The sequence below is a fragment of the Amphiura filiformis genome, chromosome 2, assembly GCF_039555335.1.
Source record: "Amphiura filiformis chromosome 2, Afil_fr2py, whole genome shotgun sequence".
NCBI lineage: Eukaryota > Metazoa > Echinodermata > Ophiuroidea > Amphilepidida > Amphiuridae > Amphiura > Amphiura filiformis.
This window is the reverse complement of record NC_092629.1, coordinates 73036608-73059197: the sequence shown is the minus strand read 5'-3', so window position 1 is coordinate 73059197 and position 22590 is coordinate 73036608. Positions and strand designations below refer to the sequence as shown.

General features: G+C 38.2%; 1 protein-coding gene across 1 annotated transcript in view; it reads left to right on the top strand.

Moving 5' to 3' along the window:
- The first annotated feature begins 5929 nt into the window (after positions 1–5929).
- Positions 5930–22590, top strand: part of LOC140142885 (RNA cytosine-C(5)-methyltransferase NSUN2-like) — a 31427-nt gene continuing 14766 nt past the window's right edge. The window contains 9 exon segments of the mRNA XM_072164906.1: positions 5930–6069; positions 9338–9403; positions 15440–15534; positions 16230–16334; positions 17105–17367; positions 18047–18242; positions 18814–18888; positions 20117–20247; positions 20779–20852. Of these exon segments, the coding sequence (XP_072021007.1) occupies positions 5941–6069; positions 9338–9403; positions 15440–15534; positions 16230–16334; positions 17105–17367; positions 18047–18242; positions 18814–18888; positions 20117–20247; positions 20779–20852 (1134 nt within the window). The 5' untranslated portion in view covers positions 5930–5940.

The window sequence follows — 22590 nt, the reverse complement described above, 5'->3', positions numbered from 1 at the left end:
CAAAATGAGTCAGATGTCGGGAATAATTATTGATTTTGAGATATAGGCCTAATCAATAATAATCTATTGAGGCCTAGTCAGGCTCGTACGCAGGATTTCATTTGGGGGTGCTGATTTTGATTTTGAAAAAGTGGACTTAGTTTTCCAAGGGGGGGGGCGATTTTGTGGAATGTGGACTTTCTTCACAAATTTGGACCTTTTTTGTCCAAAAAGCGCAAAACCTGTTTTTTTTGCACGCTACGCTCGCAAATTCTGATATTTTGGGACTTTTGGTATACTTTACCTCCCCCACCCCCCCCCCCCCCCGTTGCATACGGGCCTGATTATACCGGTAGTACCGTACCGGTACTTCATTCAACTTCCTTTGGCTTTTGTAGGCCTTGAGCAACACTATAATTGAAGACCGAATTAAAAAAGACTAGTTTGCGTATGACTTCAACTTCAACTTCAACTCTGATATTGGCAGGACCCAGAACGTCTGGGTATGACAGCCAAGCTTGTGCGGGGATTAAGCGTGGTTACTGAGCCTGTAGGTGTGCTTTGAATGCTTGGTTACTTGGAGCTTGGATTATGTTTTCTTTGAGGTTATTCCACTGGGGTATTGTCGTGGGAAGAATGAATACTTGTGACTTTGGAGTCTGGTCTGATGCTGGATAAAACTTCTGGAGTTGCAGCGGCGAGAAGGTCGGGTAACTGGCGTTAGGTAACGGTCACTGGGGATGTCCACCTCATCGTTGATGATCTTATACAACAGGGTCAGACGTGCAGATCTTCTGCGGTCCTCCAGCGACTGCCACCCAAGGTCTTTCAAGAGAGTTGTTACCGTCCCCTTGGTGCGTTCATAGTTTGACTTGACAAAGCGAGCAGCACTTCTCTGGATCTTCTCCACTTTCGCCTTGTTGTTCTTTTGGTGAGGATCCCAGATCACGGAGCCGTACTCAACGTGGGGTCTAACAAGGCTGAGGTAGGCTGTCTCCTTCAACTTCTCTGGACAATTTCCAAGGTTTCGACGAACCACACCGAGCATTCTGCTTGCTTTGGATGTTGCAGAGCCAATCTGAGTATTCCATCCTAGATCATCCTGAAGATGGATTCCCAAGTATGGATGTGACTTCACGACGGCGAGTGTCTGGTTGCTCAGCTTGTAGTCATGGTGTACTTGACTTCTAGCGTTGGATACATGCATCACATAACACTTGCTTGGATTAAATTGCATCTGCCAGTCGTGTTGCCACTTGGTAAGATGGTCTAGGTCAGCTTGGAGAGCTTCAGCATCGGTTGGTGAAGAAATGGTTCGGTATACAAGGGCATCATCTGCAAATAGACGTGCTGTTGATGTTAACACCTCTGGTAAGTCGTTGATGTAGAGAAGAAAAAGGAGCGGTCCAAGGACCGTTCCCTGTGGAACTCCAGCAGGGGCTATTTTAACGTGCCTCACCGTCACGTTCGTGCAATGAGATAAAAGTGTTGATGAAGTAGAGTGCGTTTCAAAAATAAAAAATTGACATTTTTACCTGAATGTGACCGTAAGAAAGGCTCTACCATTGTCTACTATTAAAGCATATCTACACGGATGGTTAATTGTCACTGCACAAATATTTTATCTCGTCACGTACGTGACAGTGAGGCACGTTAAAATAGCCCCTGAACTCCAGAGTCGACGGAAACTGCAGATGAAGTTCTACCTTCTAGCACTACTCTCTGGGATCGGTCTTGAAGAAAGGAAGATATCCAGGACAGCAACTGATTGTTTATGCCGTAGTACTTGAGTTTGGAGAGGAGGCGGAGATGAGGCACGGTGTCAAATGCCTTTGTGAAGTCGAGTATGATGACATCCACGCTCTTTCTCTGGTCCAAGGCACTGCTGAGATCATGATGTGTGATTAGCAGCTGTGTATCACATGAACGCCGTTTCCGAAATCCATATTGCTGGTCAGATAAGATACGATGGTGGTCAAGATGATTCATGATTTGGCTGTGGATGGCATGTTCCATGGTTTTACAGGAAATACTCGTCAACGACACAGGTCTGTAGTTTTTAGCGTCCGCTCTATCTCCCTTCTTGAAGATTGGTGTAATGTTGGCTGATTTCCAATCTTGCGGTAAAACTCCTGATTGAAGAGATTGGTTGTATATGAATGTCAACACTGGTGCAAGTTGAGGACCAAGCGTCTTCAAAATACGACTCGGAATTCCATCTGGCCCAGCGGCTTTCGAAGGATCGAGCTCGGAGAGCAACTTCTCCACTCCTGGTACCGTGATCTTGAAGTTTGGCATAGGAGGAAAAGGACTAGGACCTTTCTCGGGTATGCAGGTGGTATCCTCTGTTGTAAAAACCGATTTGAAATATGAGTTCAAAATTTCACATTTCCCTGTTGCATCTGAAGTCAACTGTCCGTTGTGGCGAAGAGTTGAGATTCCACTGCTGTTATCTCTCCTTATGCCTCGTTTGACGTGACGCCAGAAAATCTTCGGATTCTCTTCCATTTTTGGTCTAAGGATGTTGCTAATGTATTGGTTGTAACAGCTCCTCATTTTAGTTTTGACCAACTTCTGGAGATGGATGTACTTCTCCCACAAGCGGCTGCTGTTAGATTCTTTGCTTTTCTTGTGCCACCGGTTTTTCTGTCGTATTATGTGCTTCAATTCTCTTGTCATCCACGGAAGATCACTACTAGCTCTGATGGTCTTCATGGGAATGTGATCCTTAGCCATCTTCATTACGCAGTCTCTAAACTGAATCCAGTTGTCTTCAACACTATGTCAACTGCTATCAGGATTGTGTCATGTTTGCATGCACCGAGGCCTGGCATATGAAAGATATCTTGTACTGTTGTTGGATTTGTAGTCAAAAATAAGTCAATAAGGCTTTCAGCATCTTCAGTACTAGTACGGTGCGTAGGCTGCGTAACCATCTGAGTCAAGTTTAGTGGTAGTGATTTCCAATAACTGGTGGCAGAGTGCACTCTTATTGGCATACTTCATGACAGTGGTCGTACTCCAATCAATATCCCCCAAGTTGAAATCACCGCCTAGCCACACGTTCGGAGATTTAACACTTCCATGGAGACTGGCGAGGGACTTGTCAAGCAGATCAAAAATGTCGTACTAGCTCGTACTGCGCAGGTCAGTAACCAATCACACCGCGCTGTTGCATGCCCTGATTAGGGTAGGGGGATAATAGGGGTAAAAACACATTTTTTGGAATTTCACCCACTTCAGGGGTGGTGCATTGGGTCATTTGAGAAACCTACATACCAAATTTGGGCATATTGCATGAAAAAACCCTTGCCCCCTGCCAAAAAACGAAATGTGCAATTTACCCTATGAATTACACACAAAATCCCCATTGCACGAATCTATTACACAATGTACTGCTATTTAATCTGGTTGCAAAGTGCTAGCAACATTTGTGTTCTAAAATATTTGATGTGAGTGATTTGTTAGTGTCCTGAACCAGGTTGGAATCATCATTATAATGTATATTATGTAATAAATACCTGCCCCCCCCCCCTTATGTAGCATCCCACTAAAGATAAGGGTTTAATTCCACTGTATTATAGATGTACTCCCTGGAAATACCAGCAGATGAGCTCTTTTGTGGCACCATAGACCCTGGAAGACAGCTTCAGCAGTGCAATGAATAAGGTCATGAGGTTAATAGAGGCAGATATGAAGATGGAACAGGTGTTGAAGGGTTGCATGGTAGATCTAGAGTCAGACAGTAAGAATGTCAGTCTAGCAGGGCAAGCACTGGACATGTGCCTCAAGCTGGTAGCTCCAGAATACTCTCACAAACCGAAGTTGGAACCGCTACAAGGAATTCCTTCTCTTCCTGGATCAAAGGCATGTATCCAGTGTACTGTTTGCCTACAATTAAGGATAGCAGATTTGGATGCCTATACATGGCAGCAGCAGTCCTAATCTATAACTATGACCACTTGACAGAGTTCCTTAGTCGGAATCCTCTTCCGCTTAACCTGCCTTGTCAGAGAAGTTATGGAGCTTAGCTCTTGTGGTGTTTGCCTGCCTGGGTGTGCGCTTGGTGGAGACATTCTATGCTAGAACAATAGAAAAAATGCTACACATACTCAACTCCAAGATTTCTACAAAGGACTGTATACAGGTTTGGGACAGCCTATCAGTGAAGACTTTACAAGATTCATCAAGCCTGAATACCTCGGGGTATCTGATGATCTATTCTCCGGTGTGAAGAAGACCTATAATGAGGAAGTCCGCTCATAGTACGTTGTCTCTGAGCTTGCTGAGGAACACATTAAAGAAGTGAAGAAGCTGGCCCACTTAATGATACCCCACCTACATATAGACTGTCCTAGCAAGGCAGAATAAGGACTACAGGATTGATGAATGATGTGGAAGCATTCCCAATGGAATATCCTGTGAGTGACCAAGAAAGTGACATTGATGCAACACCGGTTCACAATATTGGCATGGAGAGACAATGTGGGACAATAGATTACAGGCAGAGAAAGCTACACACATTGAATGCAGTCAGCAGGTCAGTCATGCTTCAGAAGAGCCAGGAACTGAGAGCAGGGCAAATTCCTTCCTTCCGCGGCTTCAAGGCTGCAGCAGAAGCTAAGCGGGAGCTTGAACTCAACTAGAGTAAATATGTGAAGGACAAATTTGAAGTAGGTGCAGAACAGAGACAAGAAATGGACCAAAGGAAAGGAATAGGCTGGACATGCTGGACAAGTCGCGCGGTGGTCCCTTCATGGACAGTGTGGACGTTGAGACCTTTCTAGCAGACCCAAGTGTGGATGGTGGTACAAAGCAACATAGCCTATAATGAAGCTTGAGATAGGCTACAGTTTGCCAGAGAAGGTACCACTCTCCATCCTAAGGTAGACCCCATTTTCTGAATAATGGTAACACTGTCGAGTGGAAAGCGGAAATTGGAATTTGCGCAGGAGTTTGGGGGTGACCTACCTGGGGAGGAGAAGTGCCAGGACACTATTATATTAGGCCTATGAGAACTTTCAGCAGACTCTCGATAAGCTGGCCTGTTAGAGCAATTGTTTATGTCAAGAAGTGAACATAATTTAACAAGGTGACCCTACTTATCAATTTATCTGAAGTAGGGCCTACACCTACTTATCAGTATATTTGAAGTCCCCATGTAATATTACAAACTATACACTTTCTGTATTTCCAGACCTATGGGCACATGAAAGTGGTGTTGACCCAATGACCCCCGTAAAATGGACACATATTCTGAAATTTGGAGGTCTTCGGGTATAGTAGTGAGGTCTGAAGACCCCCAAATCTGTTTAAAATACAAATCTGTTCATGTGAGGTCAAGTAGTATACATAATTACCTTAGTCGTTTTCATTAACGTGTTATCCTATTGACTCCTGTATTAATCTATAGGGTAGGCCTATAGGCCCTACAGTTTTTGGGTGTTTTGGGGAAAATTTTGATTTTCAAGGGGGCAAGGTTTTTTTTTAAGCCACAACATTAGGGCCTACTGATGGTCCCAAATTGCTTGTATTGATGGTCTTAATCATTTCCCAAGTGGGTGTCTCAAAATTCTGACCTTGCCATTTATCCCCCCAGGCTACCTGATGTCGGACGCAAACTAGTATTTTTAATTCGGTCTTATAAAATGGCCATATAGGCCTATCTCGAACCATACCGGTACCGTGCGGTAGGGGCCTACGTCTAATTATGATGGGGTTTTTTTCAGCAAAATAAAGCTCTGAGAATGGCACATATAATGATATAAATTGAAAACTGAATTTTGATTTTGACCAACATCAGATGTGAGGGTGAACAAACAAACAAAAAACAATTCACTAGCAGCCGACGGATGAAGTGGTTATTGACAGCCTGTATGATATCGCAGTTTTAAAGGCAAGGTTCCCCTCAATTCAGGTTCCAATACTGTGATGGAACTTTGACTTCAGATATGAGCATAAATGAATGGCGACTTGCACATGTTTTTTCTTGCCCGTTTTGCAATACGTGTAAACAGCAATTCATATAAATTGACTTTATTCAGTTTAAGACAGACTTCAATTATGGGTCGAAGGAGATTCAAAAAACAGGTAAGGATAAACAGGGAATAAATAAGATTGGGAAGTGTCACTCTACAGCAGTGGAACTTTGAATACCGTAATCATTATCATATTTCTTTTACATTTTGTATACGTGGGAAATACAACCAATACACTAGTCCGAATAATCTAGACTCGCTTGCCAGTCCTATATACGCCGTACCTATGTATATTTAGGACTGGCTTACGCCATTTTGGATGTCAATGGGAAATACACACTTAACGATTTGCGCCGGTTAGAAACTTGAAAAAAAAATCTTTAAAATTTCATCAATGTATATAAAAGTGGTACCAACCGTATTGTGCTTGCTAATTTAAGACTCGGTTGAAACAAAATTAAGGATCGAAAGCATTTTAGTGTCCAAAAGGCAAAATTATCGTCAAAGTTCTGCGAAATCGGCACCCTTGCGAAGGGTTCAGAATTCGAATCGGGAACGAAAATATCCGATCTTTGCGATCAAAAACACAAAATTACAACTTTAAACATACCATTGGCAAAAGACATTATTACCAAACAATACAGAATAGAAAATTTGACATCATTTTCTCAAAATATGGAAAAAATTTGCTCACTAGACATCGAAAAAGTACGCAATCCAATTCCCGTTCAAACGCGTGGGAAACTGAAAGTGCGATAATCGTGACTAGAATAATCAGACCCAGAACAAAATATTAATTTCTGACATGATCCTGTTCAGGATCTGAACCGGACTAGTGTATTGGTTGTATTTCCCACGAGGGCATTGTATTGCATCGTAATTTCATTTGTGTCTATGACTATGCTAATTATGTTTACACAACATGAACTCACGTGTTTTCAAGCAAATTACCGATAATAGGTGATCAAAAGCGATCGGAATGTTACAAAAGTACAGATCGCATTCAGCTTACTTCATATGAGATGATCTTTGGAAAAAAAGGCATAATTTGTCTTGGTGTTTGCGGAATGCCATGCAGTAAAATATTAATACGTTGCGGCAATTCATGATTGACAACTAACAATCGGCGTGTCCTTCGTATCCTGCACTGTCAATTTCTTATCCCCTCACTAATCCTCACAAAAGCGTTGTGTTGATTACGTAATGTGTGGAGACAAATTACAATAAGTACAATGAAATAATGAGTAGGGCGGGCTCCGAGGCGGGTTTCTTCTTCATCATACGTAACAGTATTGTTCTCCAAAAAAACCCGGAAGCTTGTCGTTTGGAGCTCTAGCTGAAATACAGCAAGATAATGTAAGATAGTAAATGTAAACCTGTATTTTAGCTAGAGTATCTCGAGCTAGTCTGAACTGTTTCCATATGAAATCTTGATGGCAAATTGGACAATAGAAGCACGTGGTTCTACTACGTGACAGCTTTTTAATCCCTATAAGCCCTTTCGCAAATTCAGATCATGGTGCATCATGGGTAATATTTGCCGATAAAATTGGAGATAAACATGATGAGGCTACTGTACATTTTCAATGGGGTGAACTTTGACGTTTGCATAAAAATGTTTTGTACTGGAATTTAAGCTGACAGTTCGGTCTTCATTCCTTCACAGTATTTGTATTTCACAGGAAATATTAACATATGGAGGAATGAATAAAAAATGTGTTACAGAAATATGTTTTTGAAGGAAGTGCAAAGTTCGCCACCATTGAAAATGCACTGCAGCCTCCTCGTGTTTATCTCTCGTGGAAGATTGTGTGACGATGTCTGAGCATGCGCAGTTGCAATGATCTGAATTTGCGAAAGGGCTTATTCATGTTACGTGAATCACGCTATTGTAGACCATCCTTCTGATACTTGAGTGTTTGGACAAGCGGAATGGTCTTTTGTCTACCTCTCTGTTTGTAAACAAACCAGGAGGTCGAAATCGTCCTCCTCGCCGAATACGAAAGTCAGCGTAATAGTACGGCACTACCAATACACATGCATTGCATGAAGCCATGATACAAGATACAACCGAACAGGCTTTTCCATGTATACATTGAACAATAAACAAGAAATGGAATCCATTGTTAACATATACCGTATCTGCACAAGCGACTGATAGCCTATCTTTAGTATTGATGCTTTCAGGCTTTAAATGATAGCAAGAAATGGAAATCGCCCCAAAAGGAAAGATTTTAATCGTGAAAGTGATCGCCACATATGGATTCACATTATCCTCCGGCAGAACTTAGACTGCGGAACTCAGTCCTCAATGATAGTCAGTCATTTTATCTTTTGGTCCTTATATGACTATCATTTGAGGACTGAGTTCTTACGATACATCTTTCGAGGTGCAGTTTCAGACAATAGCTTGGGATTATTGGGGCAGAGGTTAAATCTATTGAATCCTTTCATGACCACTGAAGCATAGTCAAGTCTGCCAAGGACACTCGGCACGAATTGAAACACGATGTCACTCTCGACAAAAGAATGCATGCATGTCAAAGGTCATACGACACCAATTTGGTGTTTGTTATGCTCCTCGAAATATGTACCTAGGTCTATGTCTGGGCGGAACTGTCAAACTGTCAATTACAACGTCTACTAGTGGACTGGTTTTAAAATCCACTCTCATCAAACTAATCAAAACTGTAAACTACAATTTTATCCAAAAAATCAACAGAAGAAATACTAAATATTGCTTAGTTTCAATGATGCTTACCGATCGAGTCGCCTTGATGGTGTATTTCCGATCATTTTGCAACGTGGTTGAAAAATATTTCCCAAGACGCGAGTATCGCCATTAGGCATGGCCCGGTAACCTGGATAAAATTTAACGCAATCAATCGTCCAATCCTAGTTCACCTGAGTGATGGTTTGCCGAATGAAGCCGAATGAACGGTATCGGTGTTGGAACAAGGATTGTTACTTGTAAACAAATCGTTTCGCCGGCACGTTTCAAGAAATTAAATTTACGATCTTTTGATAATTAGTTAGGGATCGTTTTATTTTAACCTCTGGCATGAGAGATTGAGAATGTGGGTTTTAAAGATAAGCCACTCTGTGTTCTCATTTGCAACTAAAATAGGCTTTTCATAAAGCTTAAATTTGCGGGCCATTATTGATTGACGTACCCTCAAGGGGAGACAGCTTGCCTATAAAAATTTAAAATACAAGGCCTGTAGTTAGGGGGAAATATTAAGTTACACATAGTAGCATAGCATACATGTAGTCACTGCGAAGGTCAGATCCTGACGTAAGAAATGAATTGGTACAATTATCAGTTTATGATATTCATGAACAGCTCTTACATGTATTGTTTGTATTTTCTACCTTTGCAGACGGGACGTGGAGCCGATTATGGAGAAATTGAAAGGAAAAACAAGGCCTTTGAAGAGTACTACAAGGTTTGTGTTATGAATGAATGGAGGAACCCATTCAGTTCAAAGGGTCATTTATATAAAAAAAAAACGGGCTGAAGTTAGGGTTTAGGGCATTTAGAATGTTAGGATTAAAGCCATTGTGTGATTTGACACCCTCAATTTTGGTTGGAATTTCTATGATTGCAATGCCCAATGGTGTCTTAAAATACATGTGGTGGCATGTCGTGAGTTTGGCACCCCAAAAGGGTGGCGGAATAACACTTTTTCGAAAACTGTGCTATTAATTTGATTGCCACTTTACAACCTCTTGTCCCACAGCAGTGGTTGATACCTCATTTTAAGCCTAATTTAACATAGATTCAGTGTAGAGAAGCATTAACTCACACAGTATTCTGTAAAAAGATGGCATCACTAAGAATGGAAAATGCCAGGGGTGGCGGTGCAGGCGGATGCGGTGCATGTGGATGCGGTTTATGAGGATATAAATGGAGTGATTAAAAAAATGTTGAGACCACTTCCTCCAAATTTGGCTGATTTCTTGCATAAATTAAAAAAATTACAGTCAGTTTTGTCAGAAAGGTACATTTTGAGAAAAACGTGTTTGAAAATTGAGATTTACATAGAAGCCTGTATATTAATTAGGAGGTAATTACAGATTATTTCCAAAAATGTTTGAAGATCAAAAAAGTGTCAATCGTTAGAAGTTATCAATATCTACAACATATCAAAAAATAACTTTTTTGCCCATTTTTGACATGTTATGGAAAAGGTGCCCACCTTGTCTTATAAGTCTAAGTGCTGAAGTGCTTTAATTTCAATAAAATTTAAGTTTGATAATAAACCCAGAGGTCTCCGGTTTTAATTCACAGTGCTCACCTGATGAGTGCATCATTGTATCATTGATGTATAAACTCTGTGTATACATCACTATTCCAGGCATGAGAATCAGGCTTTTGCCTGAATTTAGGCAGTTTTGTTGTCCAAATTTACATGCATTTTACTATTATTTTTTCCAGTAGTTTTGAGCCTTTTAAGGCAGAATTCACACGCTTTTCCAGGCAGTTAAAAAAACCAACATTCTCATGCATATATGTTCCAACTGCATGAAGTATCGTTCAGATTAATAATGCTCAGTGAGATATACATGCATTGACAATAAAATATAATGTAGGCCCTGGAATGAAATAGCAATTTTCTTCATTTTACCTCAATTGTTGGCTCAAAATTAAAAATTATGATCAGTCAGTGAAAACTTACATTTTGTGAAAAACAAATAAGAATCTATTCTTAAGGAAAATCACACATTATTGCTTTAAGTTTGGGGTGTTAGGATTATGGTTAGAGTAATTAAAAAGTTTAGGATACTTCAGGGTTATGGCTTAGATTATAGGTTGGGGTTAAGTAAGAATGAGGTTTATAAATTAATGACCTTTATTGGTTTTTGGGGACTAATGGCCCTTTGCAACAAGCTGTTTACGAGTGTATACACCATCCTGGATTCTAGAAGTGAGGCTTTGTTCAAAAATGGGATTGGATTCATACCCTTGCAACGGGCTGTTTAATCTTGGGTGTTGTAAAGCAGGCATTCAAAGACTACAACACATCCAGAATTGAGTTGTGAAGCTGATATGTACACATCCAGTTTCTCATTCACGGTTTACCACCGCGGCAGATTACCTTCGAGGCTACACCTGGTGTAGCCCTGAAGCTACACCTTAATAGAGCTACTCTGAAGCTACTTCGAAGTAGCTACACCTTAGCAAACCCATAGTGGATACACCATATCAGAGCTACTTCGCTGTTACTCCATCCATTGTCTGTCTAGAAGCCAACTCCGATGCTACACTAGTGCCAACTTCTGGATACGCCATATCGGAGCTACTCCAAAGGTACTCTTAAGAAGCTACTCTGAAGTACATCTGATAGCTGTCAGCCATGAGCCAACCCTGGAGTAACACTGAAGTCAGCTCCGTGTACAACCGCAGCCACAAGCGGGTCATTGACCGGCAGCGGTAAACAACTTCGCCGAACAGCGTAATCGGCAGCGTACTAGTGCTGCGTACCTAGCTATTTTTAGCAAAGCGAACGTTTGTTGTTTTGATTAATTGATTGACCATGTTTGCACGTTTGCATAGGGCGTCATGACGGAGCGAGAATTACTTGCCGATGTCACAGAGACATTTTGTTTCTCTTTAGTGGTTGTTTAAACTTGTTCTTTTGTTTAACGACAGTACTAGTACGACTTCTTCTCAATTTGTTTTTAAAATCATTTTCAATCATTATTTAATTTTGTGTTTCTTGTTATGTTTTTAGTTTTGCTAACTTGAGATGCTTGTGTGACGTTGTTTTCCTGTGTGCATACTGCGGTTCGCGGTTCCACTTTCTCATGTTGTTTGTTTATTTACCGTACCCGGGTTTATTATTACAGTTAAAATTTACTCATAATTTATACTTCTTCAATTTCTTGTTCTTACGCTGTTTTCCTAACATTTTGCACCGCATTACTTTACTGTTGCAAGGCGTGGGCCTAGGCCTATAATACACCTTCTTGCAATACAGTTTGGTTTTGATTCGTTTGGCTAGGCCTTAGGCCTACTAGTCTTTCATCTGTCATTGATGTTATTCACAGTTTTCATATTTTTTTACTTGGTTGTTATTCATCTTTTAATTTGACTTACCTGTTTGATATGTGTTTTTTCGTTTGTTTGAGTAGGCAGTATTTTGTTTGTTTTTAAACATTTTTTCTTTGCTTATTATACTTGAATGATTGGTCACTTATTTATTAAAAAATATATATTTAAATAAGTTACTAAACAATTAAAAAGTAAATAAGTAAAATATAATACACGTAAATAAATAATAAATATAAAACTAATAATAAATTTAATAAAAGCGTAACAAATAAATGAATAAAAGTGGGTTCCTAAAATAAATATTAGCTATAAAATGACCAATCATTCAAGTATAATATGCAAAGAAAAATGTTAAAAACATACAAATGCAGGCCTACTCAAACAAATGAAAAAACATGTAAGCAAACAGGTAATCAAATTAAAAAGCTAAATAACAACCAAGTTAATGATAATTATTAGCATTATATTATTGATGATTTTACATAGGCCTAGGCCTACAAGTACTATTCATTTTGTTTTATTTAGGCCTAATACACATGTTTACTTATTTACTTTCTTATTTGTGTAGTTTTTACTTGTTAATTTAATTAGGCCTACCTATTATTTTATTTACTTGTTTATTCATTTATAAATTTATTTATTTAGTCAGTTATTTACTTTATTAATTTTACTCGCTTATTTCTGAACTTGTTTATGTATTTTGTAGGCCTATTTACTTGTTTACTATTTTCTATTATTAATTTATTATACTATTAACATATATTTGAAAAATAATAATAAAAGAAAGAAAGAAAGAACAAAAATCCCTAATATATCCTAATAAAAGCATACAATAAAGCTAAATTGAGAAAATAGCATTAAATCTGGCAACAGATCATCACGCATTTTTTTACAGGAGTACCTCTAGAGGTACTCCGCTATAGTCTGTCTCTACGGGAGGTACACCGTGGAAAACCGGATAGGAGTAGTCCACGGATTTTTGACTCGCGTTACGGTACACCGCTACAGAGTAGCCCTGGGGGTAATCCGGAGTAGCTCCAGAGTACATCCAGTGAGAAATTGGATGTGTACATGTAAAGCCCTCAAATAATTATGATCATGCCAGCCTGTACTTAAAACAGTTGCACTGGCTCCCTGAGCACACCACTTTTAATGTTTTTAATGTACATGTTGGATGGCATCAACCACTGAAAAGGCCTCCACAGAATATACATGTGTCTTCAGGATCAAGTGATTCAAATCGGATATGGTCATTTTCACGGTACATTTGTAAAGGGTGTAACTTTGGATTTTTAACATTTTAATCCGTAGTGTTCTAATAAAGCCACAGAATTCCATGATTTTTGGCCACATAAGTCATCTAGTTAGCAGCTACCTTGGGTAGCATAATCAGCTTTGGGAGTTACTGCGTTCAGTTTTAGCAGGCTTAAATGTACTTAATATTGCCATTTTGAAAAACTATAAAAAACAGTAACATTTTTGTAAAACCCTGTTTTTTCTTCAGTTAGTTCATGGATAATTTTTCTTATCCTGAAAGTACAGTCATATGTTCAGTAAACACTGCCGCATTAGATTTAATTGTGAACAGCCCTGTATTTTTGAGAACCGGACTTCGATATTTGTCGTTTCGGAGGCTTCATTTTCCGTTAACAATTGTTAACAAACTTTGTGGGTGTAGCTTTGGTTCATAATTCTTGGTTATTTCTTCACTTCTTCTTGATTCATAACAGTTGTTATCTTAACTTGAAATGGGTAACAAAATTAGTCGATTTGCAAGCTTTTAAAATTTTTATAAAATCTTGACTTCAAAGAGCCGTTTTTCCGTTAACTTTTTGAAGCCTCGAAACAAACTGTTCAGCAAGCTTGTGCAAATATAAATAAAAGAGCTCATCAAATCTATTTATCAAAATGTAGCAAAGTAGATCCTCAAGTCACATGTTTTTAAATCGTGGAGATATATATCACCGTTTGAAAATGGGACCCAATACAAACTTTCCGTTAACAATTGAAGCCTCCGAAACAAATGAAGCCTCCGAAACAACAATAAGATTAATTATCATCTATGCATATCTAAATTGGTGTGTTTCATACTGATATCTGCATTGTAATTATTACTTGATATGTGCAGAATGTCATAAATTCAAAAAAAAATTGACATTATGGTTAATGTTTGAAAAATATACTGATATCCAAAAAGCCTGTTTCGGAGGCTTCACATGCAAAAAACACCATACTTAACAAATGGGTGAAAAAATTAACATGTGATAAATCTACAATATCTGCCGCATAGAATCATTGATTCAATATACACAAGAAAATAACAGCTTAGATGATCCCAACACTGTTGTTTTCAAAAAAACTACTTCTGCAATGTTTAACAATTGTTAACATGAAGCCTCCGAAACAAAAAAAATGACTTGCTGTGATAATTTAATTTTTGTCACAACTGAAATTCAATACTTAGAAGCAAAGCATGAAAATTGTAATTGTGATATTTTTTACCTATTTTTTATGTCAACTTGTAGTGGTTAGCCAAATATTTTACTTTTATGATCACCTGTGTTGTTAACTGAAGCCTCCGAAACACAAATCGCTTGAATTGCCAATTCTAAAAATAACTCAAATTTCTGTGAAACTTGGCTGGGAGGTTCCTTTCATCAAGTAGTATTTGTACATGAAGTTAGACATTCAAATTATTTTAGGAACCCAATTAAAACTTAAAAGTATGTTTAAGGTTTGGAAATTTCCAATATTAATGACACTTGATGTTAAAAATTTTCAAAACTGCAATTACAAACATAACAAAACATGGTATAAAATTTAACTTATATCTGTTGACTTACTTTGGAATGGGATTTCACATGTATTCCAGCTTTCATGTCATAATTTTCTGAGGTTATGTAAAATACATTTTTCTTAGATTTTAACCAAAATGTTATGGAAATGTCAATTTTTTTATTAGAAATCAAAAGGTTTAAGCCTTGAAACATTATTTTACTGGAATTTAAGTTTCTTCTATGCATGATTTCAGTAAACAGAAACATATTTAAGTGGTTTGAAATTTTGACCCAAAAAATCAAAAGTTACACCCTTTACTGTGAAAATGACCATATTATCCATCGTGTAGGAGAGCACCGAATTGGTGTATAGATTGCAATGAAAGATTTTAGTTTTATGTTGTGGTCTTTTGTCAAATTGGGCTATTACATTTAAAATTCACACTCCCCCTGTTGAAGATATTTCCAAAATCTTCCACAGGGGTAGTGTGGATTTTGGAATAGTCCATTTGTCTTACAAACAGAGATTATTATGAGCTTGATTCTGTGGTCCTTTGTCAATTGTCTGACAGACACTGTACCAACATTTTCATGTGATTTAAAGGAGACTGATATCCTAGAATTTTAATCTTTTGATATGCTATTTACAGGAGCAAGGAATTGTTCCGGAAGACCAATGGGATCAATTTCTAGAAACACTGAAGACCAATCTACCGGCAACATTTAGAATCACTGGCTTCAGAAGGTATGTTTGCTCACAATTATTTGTGGGTTTCTTGATTGTTTGTTTACAATGTAGGTTGTCACTCTGCGTGGGATCAGGCCATAGCTTTGTCCGGCTTATAATTGTTGACAAAAATTTTAGGGCTGAAACTTTTGTTTGGATTTTTTGTTAAAAATGTGTCTATGTGGGTTAACCCATAATGCCAATTTCTTTGTGAATGTGAGAACAATTTGGGAGAAAATTCAGACTCTCGTTAACCTTAAATCTAATGACATTATTACTATCCAACATTATGCTTGTATGAATACACACCTGCTCACTATAATTTTTCTTTGTACAAAATTGAATACATGTATGTGCCTCCCATATCTGGACCTCTTTAATGCGGATCCAGACATATGATTTCATGCAGTGAAAAATGTAGTGGGCCATAACTGTGTGATGTACTGCACTCAAATACAATCATTCAGTGTTATTACCCCATTTTGAGTAAGTTTTGCTGTCTCAATGTTGACTTCAGACATTCAATGCAAACTTGCATATAATTCAATTATCCGAATTTTCACTTGTCCGGCCAATGCACGGTCCCACCATGGCTGGATAAGAGAGGTTGGACTGTACAGGACTTAAAAGTTGTAGTGATCTTGCTGTTTGTAATCTTTCTGATTACTTAATTTACTTGGTTGTTTTCATGTTTGTTTGTTCTTGCTCCGTAGTCATGCCAAACACCTTTTGAAGTTTCTCAAGGGTCATTACTTTAGTGAATTACTGAACCAAACCATTGATGGCGTCCCTGTAGAACGACCACAGCCTATAACATGGTAAGTTTCTCATGGATCATTACTTCAGTGAAAAATGAACTAAACACTTGATGGCATCCCTGTTAAAAGACCACAGCCTATAAGTTTAACATGGTAAGTTTCCAAGTGATTTACTGAACCAAACCAGTTAGTAATCAGATCATAGCAGGTAGTTTATGAGTGGCAACACAACCTAGTGCCTGTTATCATACTAGCACTTGCAGTGTGTAATTCAAAATCGCTAGTGATTAAATGCTCGTAGCATTTGCTTAATCGCTGCCAGTTCAGTTGTAGGTAATGGGTTGCCATCAAGTCAATTGGTGCCATATGACTTTAATTGATCAGATGTCGGCAACCGCTTTTCCGATAAGTTACGGCAGTTAAATACCTTGCGATTGTTTAGTATTTATATAATGGGTATAAAAATGGCGGTTATTCAGCGAGACCTTGACAATCGTGGGTTCATAACATGAGAGCCAAAATACAAATAAAAAATATATATCAAAAACGAGTATATATTTAGCAAAATTATGACCCCAAAATTAACAAATTCTGTCATTTTAGAGATCAAAATCGATGGTCTTTATATGAGAGCTTTTAACTAAAATTCCAATCAGATCTGTTAAATAAAAGAGTCATTCAGTGGCAAAACAGTGTGAGGGAGTTGAAAAAAATGGGGGTCAATGAATCAAGGCCACACATCTTATCACCCATTTTCAGTGAGTGCCAACCCCATAGGTGGTAATTTTCATTTCCTTAACAAGAAACATTTATAACCCACATCATTTCAGGTACCCAGACGAGCTAGCATGGGTCTTCAACCTCACCCGTCAAAACATCCGCAAGATACCCGCCTTGGAGAAGCTGCACAACTTCCTGGTTACGGAAACTGAGAGTGGTAATATAAGTCGCCAGGAGGCGGTGAGCATGATACCACCGCTACTGATGGATGTACAATCCCACCATAAGGTCCTAGATATGTGTGCCGCTCCCGGATCTAAGACGGCACAGCTGATTGAGATGCTACATGCAGATATGACCCAGGGCTGGCCAGGTTAGTTCTGGATATGGCTATTCCAGTTAAAGTCCATACACCTTGTATTGAAGATATGGTTTTAATCTGTCTCACAGGGAGGGTGAATTTCAAATGGGGTTACCTCTCCCTGTGTGCGTAATTAAGGTTACGTTTTCCATAGGGTGTATGGATTTCAACTGGAATAGCCCATTGTATCATAACCATAAGAGCAGCAGCAGTACACTGATTTACTCCCAATTCTAGAAAAATACAGCCCTAATTTTTTGCGATGTAAAAAATATTATCCTGTTTTGCCAAAATAGCCCAATCCTAATTGTTTAGTTGCATCTGAACTAATTTTGAAAATTCCAGCAATTTTTTGGAAATATTTGGAATTTTTGGAAATAAGAGCCAATGTTTTCTTATACGAAGACAAGTCTAATCATTCTACTTAATGTATGTTTCTTTATGTTTATATAAAAATGGGAAAAGCCTTGTGATGAAGACATGAATAAATAAATAACACTTGTTTTTATATAATATAAAATGCCAAACTATACTATCTGAGCTGCCCATTTGGGCACTACCAATTGGCAAAGACCTTTTATGACCCTCTTTATCAATACAAAAAAGTAATTTAATCACGGTAGAAAGGGCGTAATCATGAACATTTCCATTTTTACTTACTTTTACTTTTACTTAACTTATGCCTTTACAGAGGGATTTGTGATTGCCAACGATGCAGACAATAAGCGCTGTTACATCATGGTGCACCAGGCTAAGAGACTTAATAGTCCATGCTGTATGATTGTCAACCATGATGCATCATTCTTTCCAAATATCAAAGTTTTAGACAGCGACAAGAAACCACAGTCAATCAAATATGACAGGGTGTTATGTGATGTGCCGTGTAGGTAAGTTATGGTCATAAGACACCAGCAAAAAACGGCCCCATTGGATCATGGATTGTAGAGTTTAGCTTGGGTAGGGGTGTGCTGCTGAGAATCATCAATATAACAATTTTTCAAGAAATTTGTACTCATTGATATACCAAAAATCAAAATTTTCAGCCAAATTGAATGTAAATTGTCTTAGTTCTTACAACTATTTCCAAAATTTTGGGAAAATTTCCAAAATGTTTGCTACAGTGAGGCAAAATTAAGCTATTTTCTGAAAAAAGAGGGCATATCCATGTATACCAAAATTAGCCTAGAAAAATGGTTACTTATTTCTCATATCCCTGCTTTTCTAAACTATGAAAATCAATTCAGCAGGGCTGCCTGCAATACAGCTAGTAATTTGATATATTTACAGCTGAGTTAGGTAGACAAGACTTACAAAGATCGGAATAAAAATGAATCGAGAAGCAAAAAAAAAAAACCCCAAAAAACAACCCAATACTATCCCACCGCCCTAACGCCTCAAACCAAGGCTAGTATATGACAATCATTTGAATTAATATATTGGTTCTATTACTTTTCACAGTGGAGATGGGACAATGAGGAAGAATGTTGTTATATGGAAGAAATGGACCGTCTACAGTGGACTACACCTGCATACGTAAGAATTATATAATAGTGAATGGCTTTGAGTGTGATACAAGGATAAATTTTTGTAGCAAGTGCATCGTTGGGCAGGAAAAACCTTCTATAGTGTTATTGGCTCCTGAACATGTTTAAAGCAATACTTCTGGTATATAACCTCTTGGCAGTTTTGTTTTAAACATGTTCAAGGGCCACAAGTATATAGGTTTTTATTGCCCAACAATGTTATATTTTTGTATCACAAGAAAATAACTTGAAGATCCATTCAATATTTTTATTATTGTTTTTACCAGACTGACTTAGTAAAAATAACTTAAATTTCACCGATTTGACTTAACTCACTGCGAGTATAACGCCAATCATCAATATGCAAAAACTCTAACATCGGAGCATGCAATATATGTACTGGGTACTTCGAAGAAAATAACCGATCTGCAGATTAATTGCGCCATTCGGAATGAAAATATGATGACAAATTTATTTTTTTGGTGTAACATCAACACAGTGTCATTGTTTGTCCTCATTTTTCTTTTTCAAGTGTTTTAATTATGCAAACTCATTTTGTACTAATTACAAGACACAGAGTGCACCAAGGGAAACTTTTGTTATGTTCAATGTTAGCCATTAGTTAAATGTAGCAGGTGTACTCGTAGAAGATATCTTACCCTTCCCAGAATCCTTTGCAACATGATACATCACCTGTTTTCACCAAATGACACTCCAATAGAGAGTTCCCGTGTTTTGGGTTACCCGCCATCTTGGAGGGAAACCTAAACTCCGTTACAATTTGCAGAATACCAACACTTTCATGAAATAATTAGCAAATGTTATTTTGTAGAATGTAGCACCAATAGGGTCATTGACCAAATCAAAGGAATGAGGAATACGACGGTGCGAATCACGTTATAAACACTATTGTAGTCCGTTCCGCTTGAAAACACGGGAACTCTCTATAACATTTGTACAGGTTTCCTTAATTTGTTTTCATTTTGAGAATAGACTGGCTAAAACCACTAAACATGGGTCAATAGTCAAGAAATAAATATATTTTGGAAGATCTGCATGTGATCCGTTCATTGAGGTACATTTCATCACTGTCGACCCATGTACTAGATAGCAAATCAGTACAGAAAATTGAAATGGGAGAAATGCATTATGGGAAGCGTAAGATAAATTCTCTGACTTAACTTTGCAATGGGAATATTTTCTATTTTAAGTTGTTTTTAATTCATTCATCCATTCAGTCTTCAACAGCGCATCCTGAAGCGTGGCGTTGAATTGCTTGAGGTCGGAGGTCGTCTAGTCTATTCCACATGTTCCTTCAACCCATTGGAGAATGAGGCTGTTATTGCCAGCGTATTGAAGCAGTGTCAGGGTAAGAGATTGTATCAAAGAAAATTGTGAGAATCTTATATTATACCAACAGCCAGTTGTGGCTCGTAACTTTTGGGCCTCATAAGTGCTAAATTGTTGGTCTAAAATATATAAAAGTATACATATTTAGAATGGCAATCCATATATGTGATGTCAAATTTTGGCAAAAATGCTAAATTTGGAAAAAATCGAAAATACATTCATGAAACCAATTTTTTGGACAACAAACAAAAACTAATTTTTTTTTCTATTAATTTTCAAAAACTATTATATAAATGTCCAGGAAACTTTTTTTATTATTTTTGAATTTTGACTATTCACCAAAAATAGTTTGAAAATGCACAATTTTGTCAAAAAAAATCATAAAATCATAATTTCAACCATGTTTGGTGAGGTTGGACAAAATGAAAGTTATGTAGACTTCATTAGATTTTTGCAGAATTAATTAGCTTTGATTCACGCAAATCTTTTTACTAGAATTTATTCCCAGAATCTCTCTGGAATTCTAACTGTGATCACACTTTCTTTTTAGGTGCTGTAGAGTTGGTAGATGTTTCCAATGAACTACCGGGTTTGAAGAGACATCCAGGAATGACAACATGGAAGGTGAGTAGCAAGGGAGACTGTGGCACAATGGTTAGGGTAAATGAGGTCCCGGGTTCAACTCCCAGCATTAAAAATTTGAAGATGCTAAAAAGAAGTTGGGTATTCAATACAAAAAAAAGTACCCTGAATGTGTTGCAGTCAATTTTAAAAACTGTTATTTCACATCTCTTTGAATAAGTTCATCAGGATTGTTAGATATCAATAATTGGTAAATTATGCTTTACAAATCCACTTGATTACTCACGTTTTTAGATTTCATCTTCCCACGGAAGACTTCATCAGTAATGTGATGAACCAGCAACACTCCTACTCTCATCTCCAGAGGGTGTAGTTCTTTGTAATAGCTGGTCATATACATGATTGAGTGAGTATGTCCCTTCATCGCGTTGATAACGTTGGCCCCGTTTTCTGATCCACATTGCTTCTCTAATCCATCTGGTTTGCTTACACGAGTCTTTGTCGATTACTTTGGCTCCATCCCAATCAATGACATGGTTTTGTTGCGAAACATGGTCTGTGATGGCGGACTTGTTAATTTCATCGACCGACTCCTTTCGAACAGCGCGTGTGAATTTCCTCTCTGTTATCTTTTCCGATTCTTTTAAGTGTTCTTTCAGTCTTACCCGAAAGGTCTGCCGGTTTCCCCAATGTACGACTTCTTGCAACTTTTGCATGGTATTTCGTAAACACAATCGCAAGTTTTGGTGGCTTCTATTTTGTCTTTGGGGTGTACAAGGTTTTGTTTCAGCGTATTGTGTGGTCTCATCGCTGTCTGGATGTTATGCTTTTTAAACACACGTTGCAGTCTTTCAGATACACCTTGGACATATGGTATCACTACCATGCCCTTACTTCTTTCTGTGTTCTTGTCCTTTACTTTCTTCTTCGCCTTGGTTTTATCTCTGATCTGATGTTTTACTTTTTCAATCGTCCAGTTAGGATATCCACATTGATTTAGCGCATGTTTGATGTGTTCCTCCTCCTGTTGTTTATCCTCCTCTTCCGTTACAATCGCGTCTTTCCGATCAAGCAATGTTCTGACTACACCCAATTTTTGGTGTAAGGGATGTTTCCAAGCACAGTTTAAATACTGGTCGGTGTGCGTTTTCTTTCTGTACACTGTTGTCTTTACCGAACCGTCTTCTTTCCGATTGATCAGCGTATCGAGGAAAGGTATTTTCCTTCTGCTTCTTCTTCCTCGTATGCGTGAACTTAATGTTGTTGGTTGGATCCGCTTTGTTGAGGTGATCTGTCAGTTCTTGCGTAGTGCCCTTTGGTATAATCTCGAGGATATCGTCGACATATCTTTTCCATAATTTCGGACGACAAGCGATGGGTGCATTGGCTATGGCTTTTTGTTCCAGCCATTCCATGAAAATGTTCGCGATAATCGCGCTCACTGGGCTTCCCATGGCCGCTCCACATTTCTGCTTGTAAATTTCTCCCCTGAAGCAAAAATATGTCGTCGTCAAGACAAATTCAAGTAATTCAATAATGTCCTCGGTGTTAAGTAATGTTCTTTGTTTCAGCGTGGTGTCCTTGTCCAGATAATCTCTCACTATCTCCAGCGTTTTATTGATAGGTGTATTCGTGAACAGTGACACGACATCATGTGAATTAAAAATGTCCTCGTCGTCAATTCTGACGGTAGCTAGTTCTTCCGCTAATTCCCGCGAGTTAGTGACATGATGGGCTGTCTTTCCTACCATGGGGGACAGAATCTCCGCTAACGCTTTAG